Source organism: Notolabrus celidotus, chromosome 9 (assembly GCF_009762535.1).
Source record: "Notolabrus celidotus isolate fNotCel1 chromosome 9, fNotCel1.pri, whole genome shotgun sequence".
In the NCBI taxonomy this organism is placed as follows: Eukaryota; Metazoa; Chordata; class Actinopteri; order Labriformes; family Labridae; genus Notolabrus; species Notolabrus celidotus.
The window spans coordinates 424,098-434,487 of NC_048280.1; the positions used below are offsets into that span (position 1 = coordinate 424,098).

A 10,390-nucleotide genomic window follows, 5' to 3' on the forward strand; every position below is an offset into this window, starting at 1 on the left:
GTTGTCACATGTAGTACACATATGAAGAATAGGAGAGATGATGTCACATGTAGTAAACATATGAAGAATAGGAGAGATGTTGTCACATGTAGTAAACATATGAAGAATAGGAGAGATGTTGTCACATGTAGTAAACATATGAAGAATAGGAGAGATGTTGTCACATGTAGTAAACATATGAAGAACAGGAGAGATGATGTCACATGTAGTAAACATATGAAGAATAGGAGAGATGTTGTCACATGTAGTAAACATATGAAGAATAGGAGAGATGATGTCACATGTAGTAAACATATGAAGAATAGGAGAGATGTTGTCACATGTAGTAAACATGTGAAGAATAGGAGAGATGTCACATGTAGTAAACATATGAAGAACAGGAGAGATGTTGTCACATGTAGTAAACATATGAAGAATAGGAGAGATGTTGTCACATGTAGTAAACATATGAAGAACAGGAGAGATGTTGTCACATGTAGTAAACATATGAAGAATAGGAGAGATGATGTCACATGTAGTAAACATATGAAGAACAGGAGAGATGTAGTCACATGTAGTAAACATATGAAGAATAGGAGAGATGTTGTCACATGTAGTACACAGACAGTACTAGTCAGAAATCCCTGCAGCTCCATTAATGTTGCTGTAGACCTCTTGGAAGCCTCCCTGAACAGTCTTCTTCTGGTCTTTTCATCAGTTTTGGAGGGGTGTCCTGTTCTTGGTAATCTCACTGTTGTTCCATATGTTCTCCACTTGATGATGCCGGTCTTCACTGTGGTCCATGGTATATCTAATGCCTTGGAACATGTTTGGACCCTTCTCCTGACTGATACCTTTCAACAATGAGATCCCTCTGCTGCTGTGGAAGCTCTCTGTGGATCATGGCTTTTGCTGTAAGATGAAACTGAGGACATGTGATGAAAATCCTCCTCGAACAGCTGATGTTTATTGGGATTAATCAGTCACTTTAAATTATGACAGGTGGATACTGAGTACTATTTGCCATGAGTTTGAATGTGATTGGTTAATTCTGAACACAGCCACATCCCCAGTTATCAGAGGGCGTGTACATTTATTAACCACCTTATTTTAGTTTTTATTCTTCCCCCTAAAAGATTTTTAAAAAAAAATCAGTTGAATTGCTCATATTATAGGTCGCATTAAAGGTGGAACAAGCTCTGACATGATTTATCTTGTTCTCATCTTTTTTACATCACAAAACCTGACATTTTAACAGAGGTGTGTAGACTTTTGCTATCCACTGTACATATAGTTCAGCATTAATGGAGCCTTCACAGATGTGGAAGCTACCCATGCCATGGACTCTTCTGATCCCCATACCATCAGGGATGCTGGCTTTGACCTGTGAGCTGATAACAAGCCGGGTGGTCCCTCTCCTCTTTAGAGCCGAGGACACAGCGTCCAGGATTTCCGAAAAGAATGTCAGAGTTTGATTCATCAGACCACAGGACAGTTTCCACTTCCCCTCAGTCCATCTTAAACAGGCTCAGGTCCAGAGAAGAGCCCATGCGGGGATTTCCACTACAGAGTCATGCCTGTTTTTCATGCAAAATTATGACAATCCTGGTTTTCTGGCTTTGTCCCTTTTTCCTGTTTTTAATTTTTTCAGTTTAAACATTATTTTGTCCACATTTGTATTATATTCAGCTGTTTGTGCTTTTTTCTGTCTTTTCCTTTGATGAACTCAGGGCTATCTGGGAGTCATAAAACAACCCTGAATGGATCGATGGGAACGGATCAACCATCTGTGAATGTTGCCAAGTTTAGGCAGAAGAGGCAGGTTCAGTCGTCCCCCAATGTACCAGTTCAAGGCACTATCCTGGAGTGGGTGCCCTGGAACAACTCTTTCCCTAATGGTGCAGTCTCAATCTACAATGATTATGCTGGTCGCACTGAATATGTCTGCAAATACAAGTGTCATGCTGGTTTTTATGACCCCTCTGATATTGTTCCTTATTGCTATTATGCTGTTGACAAAAAAGAATACAAGAGGAAAATGTTTGAGATCCTGGTGAACAGAGACAACTTTGAGATCCTGGAGTGGAAGGATGACTCCAAGGGTTCAGTGCCCAAGAATTCAGTCAGGGCCTGTCCTGGAGAGGACATATATGTGGGGAAGAACCAGTATGGACTTGGGCGAGTTGATCCCATGAAAAAGGCCCTCATTTTGGCTCGAAAGGGAGGACAATATTCAGACAGAGAGTACCAGGTCCTGACCTTTAATGATAAAGTCATCAGCCAGCGGGTTGACAATGTCAGGTACATCACTGATGACTCTAAAATCTCTAACTTCCCTCCTGAGACCCTGTACAAAACAACCCTCAGCAACTACGAATGTCACCCAGTGGGGAAAACAGACACCCTCTCTAAGACGTATCAGGTGACTCAAAGGTGGGATGTTGATGTTTCTGCTAGAATTGATTACAGAACCACCTTCAGAGCCAGGATTCCCATTGTTGCCCCCGTTGGTGTTGAGCTCAGTGAGGAGTTGTCTTTCCAGTACAGCAAAGGAAACACTGTGACTGATACCATCACTGATACCATTTCTATGGACATCAAAGCTCCACCAAACCACTCCTGTGCCATTAGCATGATGCGCTACAAGTACAAGCTCACCATCCCGTTCACTGCACGTCTCAGCCGCACCTACGGGAGCGGGGAGGTCCACACGACGTCCATGACCGGGACGTACAGCAGCGTGAAGGTCGGAGAGGTCCGGGCTGTGGTGGACAGATGTGAGGGTCTGCCTGATGCCAAGACGTGCATATGAAATGCGAACTACTTTTAAGAGTAGGCTTCAACCTTTCCTTTTTGATAAAGCTTATAGTTAGAGCTGGATCAGGCTTGGACCAGCTCTTAGTTATGCTGCTATAGGCTTAGACTGACACACTGGGATCCTGTCTTTCCCTCTCTCTCCTCTGTCTGAGTCCTGTCTGTAAGATGTGACTGGATCTGATCCAGTCTTGATGTTGGGTCTTTGTTAAAGAGTCTGAGAACATTTGTGATTTGGGGCTATAGAAATAAAGATTGATATCTCACTTCATATAAAAAGCCAGATAGATTAAATGAAATGAAGTATATGAATAACATTTCTGATAGTGCTCTAATGATTATTCTGTTCAATAAAGTTCCATTGCATATCAAAGTGTTTTACTTTGTCTTCTTGGATGTTTAAGACTCACCATGCAGGGAATGTTTCCACATTACAGGGCTGTTGATCAGAGTAGAAAACTTCCACTCATGAGTTTGAAACAAGACCATGGCCTTTAAACCCAATTATGGTCCAGTATAAAACTTTAACTTCTCCAAAATATTATTAAAGAGCTTTGGTACCACATGAACAAGTCTGCAGATAGACAAAAGTGGGCTTTCACTGTACTGCAACCAGACACCAGGGGGAGCTCCAAGGTTTTAGCTTCACAGCTGTGTGTTTAAAGGGTTTAAGGTCTTGAGATTAAAACAGCCCCATGATGGGCCAGATGACTCTATGCTGTGTGGGTCAGTTTACAAGCCTCGCTTGATCTGGTTGGTGGTTCTCTGCAGACAATGCCGTCGGTATTGAGCTACTTTTTGAAAGTCTGAAAACTTTATCTGCAACCCATGGGATTAAGGAATGCCCAGTCCAACTCCACAAACAGGTCACCCCACTATTTAGTTAAACAGTGCATGTCTGTGAGGCTGAAAAAGCTCAAAACTGTCAGAAAGTCATGATACAGGAAGTTTCAGCAAAATATATATATATTTTTTTTTTCTCAAGACTTGGTTCAAGCTTCAGTTCCAGAAAGGACCGGTTGAGACAGCTGAAGAGATCTGCAATGAGAGAGAGCAGTGGTTAAAGTTCAGGATGCAGTCAGACTGAAGGTGCAGACTTTAAAGCTTTCATCTCTTACCTTCAATCTGCATCATGTGGTCTAGTGGAAAGCCTGGGCCTGTGGCTTGTAGCTGGGAGCCTGGGCCTGGGCCTGGTATGTGGGCTTGTAGCTAGGAGCCTGGGCTTGGTATCTGGGGGCCTGAGGCTGATATCTGGGGGCCTGGACCCGAAGTCTGGGCTGGTTGAGAGACACTTGTGGCAGAGGCTTGGAATAGCGGGGCACCAGTTGGTGGGTCTGAACCAGAGGCTGATAGGAGGAACCTTGGCTGCCATACCCAGCCTGATTGTACCCAAGGCCGCTGTGTCCGGCCTGGGGCTGATAGTAGGACCCTTGGCCACTGTACCCGGTCTGGGGCTGATAGTAGGACCCTTGGCCACTGTACCCGGTCTGGGGCTGATAGTAGGACCCATGGCTGCCGTACCCGGTCTGGGGCTGGCTCTGAATCACGGGACGGGGCTGAACAACGATCACCTGGCGCTGCACCACTGGCCTGGGCTGGCGCTGGAGCACAGGCTGGAGATGGTAGCGGGGCCCCTGGGACTGAGGCTGGGGCTTGCTCTGAACCACGGGCTGGGGCTGGACAACGATCACCTGGTGCTGAACCACAGGCCTGGGCTGGCGTCGGACCAGAGGCTGGGGAATGTATTGGGGCCCCTGGGACTGAACTACCTGCTGCTGAGGCACATACTGAAGTACCTGGACCTGGGTCTGAGGCTCAGGCTCGTATTGAGCCACATACTGCCGGAACTGAGGCTTAGGCTGGTACAGAGTCATATGGCGTCTAGGCTGAACCCTGGGCTGGAAGCTCGGGGCCTTGCCTTTGGAGAAAGCTGTTGAGAACAAAGTGAAATATTAGTCTGCGCCCTCTTTGGAAGTCCCTGAAGGGTACTCAGGTTGAACAAGAGTGAGGGGAGAATATGAACTCACATTTGGTCGCATGAAGCTCTCCAACAAGCGCCAGCCAGATCAACACCACTCTGAGAACAGAGACATTTAAACATCACTCTGCAGTCACTTCAAACACTTCAAACTCTGAAAGAAGACTGAAAGTTACCTTAGTGAAAGTCCCATTGTTACAGCCGGAGTCCTGATCCAATGCAAACTGAGCTGCCTGAAGGTTCTTTGGCTGATCCAAGAGATACCACAGAGGTGAAGTGATTAGGAAGCTGCAGTGCACTGCTTTTAAACCGTCTCTCAGCCAATCACAGCTCTCTGCTCCTGACGAGCTGATGGGGAACAGGTGGAGGTGATTCTTTGTGACACACCTGCAGAGAATCTCTTGATTGAAGGTGACGACTTTGCAGCACTGCTGTCTCACTGATCACCTGAGAGTGACAGCTTATAGATCATCATCATGTATCTGCTGTTTTAATATAAGTAAGATGACTAAACAGAGTCTTTATAAACCTTTATAGTTATCAGACAGTTTAATAAAATCAAAACTCATCCACTCTCTTGTGTCAGGTTTTTGTCTGCAAATGAAACACGTTCTGCATCAGTATGTTTATTTATTTATTTATTATCAGCACATGTATGAATCATTTCTACTGAGGGCTAACATTTCATCAGGATGAAAATACAGAAATCATGTTTAGAAAATGACTGTCTGGTACTTCACAGAGACAAAACATCAGTTTGCTTCTTTGTTTGGTGATCAGTCAAGATTTAAAGGTGACATATCACGCTTTTTTCATCAACATATATTGGTCTAAGAGGTCCCAAAAACATGTCTTTAAAGTTTATGCTCAAAAAAACACTTTGAAATCAGATTTTGGCATGCATGAAAAGTACTCTTCTGCATTCCTCATCAGAACAGTCTGTTTTCCCTCTGACCACGCCCCCTCAGGAAGTGGGTGTGGCCTCGGCTGTCCAGCACGTTGATCTAATGTTTACATGTTGGCTGAATATACACGGCTGCTCACAGACCCGCGTTACTTCAACCCTCTGAATCTGATCCTGATGGAGAGGCGACTGTAGCAGGACCTTTCTGAACGATTGGTCATAGATTTAGTGTTTCTTGTTGTTTTATTTGTCAGTATGTCGACGTGTGTCTTGGTACACAGCTACGAACATGTAGCTATGTAGCTATGCTAACTAGCGCTAGCACTTATCCATGATAAATAAAAATCATCCACTAGATCTTCAAATCTGCAGACGTGGGGAGTCAAACCGACCTCTGCCAGAAAGGCAGCAGGACCTTTTATGAAGGATTGGTCACAGATTTAGTGTTTCTTGTTGTTTTATTTGTCAGTATGTCGACGTGTGTCTTGGTACACAGCTACAGCTACAGCTACAGCTACAGCTACAGCTACAGCTACAGCTACAGCTACAGCTACAGCTACAGCTACAGCTACGAACATATAGCTATGTGGCTATGCTAATTAGCGCTAGCACTTATCCATGACAAATAAAAATCATCCACTAGATCTTCAAATCTGCAGACGTGGGGAGTCAAAGCGACCTTTGTGTTTATTAAGACAGCCTACAACTAGCATGCCTCCCTCCTAAGCTCCTTGTTAGCACACATGTGTGCAGGGAATGAAAAACGGAGGAGGGGTTGAGTTGTATTTTATACAGTCTATGGGCTGAACAAGCTCCGAGCTCTGACTTCCTGTTACAGACCGGATATTGTTGTTACGTAACAAAAACACTGAAGTCTGAAACGGCTGGTTTCACACACATTTACAGAAAGGTGGAGAAATCAGAACAGGGGCAGAATGGATTCTTTTCATTCTCGGGGGGTTTGTAGACAGGGACACAGATTTCAGGTAAAGAACCATTAAAAAGTCAATTTTGCATGATATGTCACCTTTAAGGGCTTCTTTCTGGACTTTTCCATAAAATGCAAAGAGAAGAGGACGTTATTTACAACAACAAAGGTGCAGCAAGGGTTTAACAAACAGCCAAATATAACAAAGATGAGTTTAAAGAAGAACATTCTAAGTTATTTATATACTCAAATGTTTGTTAAAATTCCTAATATAAAGAGTAAAACAAGTTGGAGCAAAGATTTTGGGTCCCACTTAGACGATGTAATGTGGAAAAATGTTCTGTTAAATGCAAAGAAAATTACATGTTCTAACAAATCCTATGAAACGCAATACAAAATTATTCATCAATCAATCAATCAATCAATCAATCAATCTTTATTTGTATAGCGCCAAATCACAACAAACGTTATCTCAAGACGCTTTTACAAACATAGGAGGTCTAGACCACTCTATGTCAAATTATGAACAGAGACCCAACACCAAGACAGGGTAAGACTCAGTCTGACCCCACCTTAATCCACCATGAGCATTGCACATCGCAGTATTTAGCTAGTTACAGTGGAGAGGACAAACTTCCTTTTAACAGGCAGAAACCTCCAGCAGGACCAGACTCATGTTAGACAGCCATCATGCCTCGACTGAGTTGGGTCTGGAAAGACAGATAGAGGGGAGTAAAAGAGAGAGAGAGGTGATAGTGATGAGACGAGTCGTAGAAGCTGTTGCCGCTGGAGTCCAGATCGTCCACAGCAGGAGGACGTCTACGGCAGCTCAGAGGAATCTACGAGACAAGGGAGCTCAGGGACTCCAGAAAGGTCTATGGTTAGTAACTTTAATGGGACCAGCAGAGTTAAAGTAAGTGATGAAGGGGTTGGGGGGAAGAAGGTGAGCTAGGATCCCAGTGTGTCAGTGTGCCAGTTCCCCCGGCAGTCTAGGCCTATAGCAGCATGACAAAAGCTGGTCCAAGCCTGATCCAGCTCTAACTATAAGCTTTATCAAAAAGGAAAGTTTGAAGCCTACTCTTAAAAGTGGAGAGGGTGTCTGCCTCCCGGACCCTGACTGGTAGATGATTCCAAAGGAGAGGGGCCTGATAACTGAAGGTTCTACCTCCCATACTACTTTTAGAGATTTTAGGTACAACTAGCAGGCCTGCATGTTGGGAGCGTAGAGTTCTAGAGGGGTTATAGGGCACTATGAGCTCTTTAAGATACGAGGGTGTCTGATTTTTAAGGGCTTTGTAGGTTAAAAGAAGGATTTTAAATAGACTGCATGTTACCCCAGCTATTCGAAGTAATATGATTCCATGTGCTCATCATTTTGTTGTAAATGTAAAACTAGCTGTGGTACTTATACTCATCTGATGTGGTTTTGTCCTAAAGTTCAAAGTTTTTGGCAATCTGTCCAAATGGAAATTAAGAGGATATTTAAAATTGATGTTCCTTTAAACCCATTTAGTTTTGTATTGGGATTAGATTCAACCTATCTCATTATGCTCCACATATCTGGAACACACTCCCTGAAAGCTGCAGGTCTGCTCCAACTCTCACCTCTTTTAAATCAAAGATTAAGACTTTTTTATTTGCCACTGCCTTCCTATCTTAGATTATTTTAACCCACTTTAAATTAAAATTTTAATGTAATTTTTAATATATTTCTAATTTTCCTTTTCTTTTCTGTTTTATCATATTTGTCATTTTAATTATGTTCTTTTATGCCTGTCTGAATGTCTCCAATGCTTTTAATGTTTTAATGTAAAGCACATTGAGTTGCCCTCGTGTATGAAATGCACTATACAAATAAAGCTGCCTTGCCTTGCCTTGCCTTGCCTTGCCTTGCCTTGCCTTGCCTTGCCTTGCCTTGCCTTGCCTTGCCTTGCCTTGCCTTGCCTTGCCTTGCCTTGCCTTGCCTTGCCTAAGAGTAATAAGTATAGGGGTATCAAATGTATCACATTAAAATGTTAAATGTATACAGTACATGTTTCAGGTTGTGTTTGCTGCATGTACTAACACTGTGAAAGAAAAAATTGTCTTTTATTTTATTCTTTATTTTTTATTTTATTTTATTTATTTTTATTTTTATTTCTATTTTATTTTAATTTAATTTTATTATTATTATTTTTTGTCTTGTTTTGGTTTGTTTTGATGTTTTCTGTGGGAGCATTATGGGTTTATTTTCCTTGTGGGGTTTTTGTGTATTGTGAAATCTTTATTTAAGAATAAATATATTGAAAGAGAACAAAGATGAGTCCAATAAAAGAGGAAAGAATCTGACACATACATGAAATTAAAAAAGTATAAAAAACAGAATGGATGAGGTTAGACTGAGAGAGCAATGTTTAAAAAATGACTGTCTGGTACTTCACAGTTTACTGCTCTGTTTGGTGATCAGTCAAGATTTAAGACTTTTTCATAAAATGCAAAGAGAAGAGGAAGTTATTTACAACAACAAAGGTGCTGCAAACCAGAGGGAAATGTTCCTGCTCAAGGCTTTCTCTTCTAAGTCTCTGGAGACAAAATTGAGATTCTCACTTCAGCCTCATTCAAGTTTCAAATTGTTCTCATTAGTTTCTCCTAAAATTCACCAGGAGAAATAGTTGAGACCATGACATGAGTCTTATTTGAGACTTAAATGAGAGATCTCATTAATGGATCATTTTCTTCTTTTTTAAAATATATTTTTGGTCTTTTTGCCTTTAATGACAGGACAGCTGAAGAGAGACAGGACATGTGGGGAGTAGTGAGCGGGGGACGACATGCAGGGAATGGTCAACCAGCCAGGAATCAAACCGGCGACCCCTGCGACGAGGACTGTAGCCTCTGTATGTGGGGCGCTTAGACCGCTAGGCCACCAGCACCCAAAAGAATCCGCCCCTTTAATTATAATAATCTGTCTAAATCTGGTCGGCCCTTTTGCGGCCCATGTTTTAAATAAATGGTCGGTCAGACCTGGGATGAAATCTCTATCTGTTGCAGTTTCTCTCAAATCCACTAAATCTTTGTGAAGTGGTTTTGTTCCACACAGACTTGTAAAGGAAGGACCAGACTGTGAAGTCAAAGAAGAGATCATTTCACATCTAAATATCTGATCTTGAAGTGGTTCACATGTTTTAATGAGGATTGTATGTTTTTGGATAATTGCATTGAAATGTTAATTTTGCAGGGCACTATAAATGTTGATGGAAAGATGAGCTCAGGCTCTTTCTTTGCTCCATCTGAGCTCAACTTGAGACACAAAAACTGAGTCTGACAAAAACAGAATGGATGAGGTTAGATTGAGAGAGCTCCCTGATTTCTCCACCTGAGCTCAAAAGGAGTCACAACACTTGAGAAATACCTGAGAACCATTTCAGATTCTGACCAGATCTCCTTTTGAACTGAAAGGGGGACTAAGCTGAGACTTAGTCTCTGGAGGCAAGAATGAGAAACAGGAGACATAAGCTGTCGTCTCATTTTGCTTTCAAACAGATCTCATTGTTGTCTAGGAGACAGAAATGAAACACTTTGAGATCTCCTCTCTACATTTATTTTCCTATGGGCTGGGTTTAACAAACAGGCAAATATAACAAAGATGAGTCCAATAACAGAAAAGAATCTGACACATACATGAAATAAAAAAGTATAAAAAACAGAGGACAGATGAACACAGAAAACTGTACAAAATGATCTTCATCAGGTGGTTTTAAGTGAGAGCGTTATCTCCACACAGGTTTCTCTAAACCTGTGTGGAGAT

The 10,390-nt window shown here is 42.3% G+C and overlaps 3 protein-coding genes across 3 annotated transcripts in view; 1 reads left to right on the forward strand and 2 right to left on the reverse strand.

Moving 5' to 3' along the window:
- The first annotated feature begins 1,747 nt into the window (after positions 1-1,747).
- On the forward strand, positions 1,748-2,791 carry LOC117818536 (natterin-4-like). The gene has a single exon (XM_034691474.1). The coding sequence runs from the start codon at positions 1,748-1,750 to the stop codon at positions 2,789-2,791; it is 1,044 nt and encodes a 347-aa protein (XP_034547365.1).
- A 950-nt stretch (positions 2,792-3,741) lies between these two features.
- Positions 3,742-5,074, reverse strand: LOC117818712 (DNA-directed RNA polymerase II subunit RPB1-like). The gene is made up of 4 exons (XM_034691714.1): positions 4,948-5,074; positions 4,821-4,870; positions 3,912-4,723; positions 3,742-3,831 (listed from the first exon to the last, which is right to left on the reverse strand). Exons 1-3 carry the CDS (start codon positions 4,962-4,964, stop codon positions 3,933-3,935), a joined length of 858 nt encoding a protein of 285 aa, XP_034547605.1. The 5' UTR covers positions 4,965-5,074; the 3' UTR covers positions 3,742-3,831; positions 3,912-3,932.
- Positions 5,075-10,160: 5,086 nt separating this feature from the next.
- LOC117818360 (natterin-3-like) overlaps positions 10,161-10,390 on the reverse strand; it is an 8,855-nt gene continuing 8,625 nt past the window's right edge. Inside the window, exon 4 of the transcript XR_004632349.1 lies at positions 10,161-10,378. The gene's annotated coding sequence lies outside the window, so the exon portion shown is untranslated. The remainder of the gene's footprint in view (positions 10,379-10,390) is intronic.

What these genes read in the sequence shown, in the direction of transcription:
- LOC117818536 (XM_034691474.1), top strand. Translation starts at nt 1,748, where the DNA reads ATGGGAACGGATCAACCATCTGTGAATGTTGCCAAGTTTAGGCAGAAG.
- LOC117818712 (XM_034691714.1), bottom strand. An exon ending in AGAGCTTCATGCGACCAAAT is followed by an intron (nt 4,724 to 4,820) that starts GTGAGTTCATAT and finishes TGTTCTCAACAG; the next exon opens with CTTTCTCCAAAGGCAAGGCC.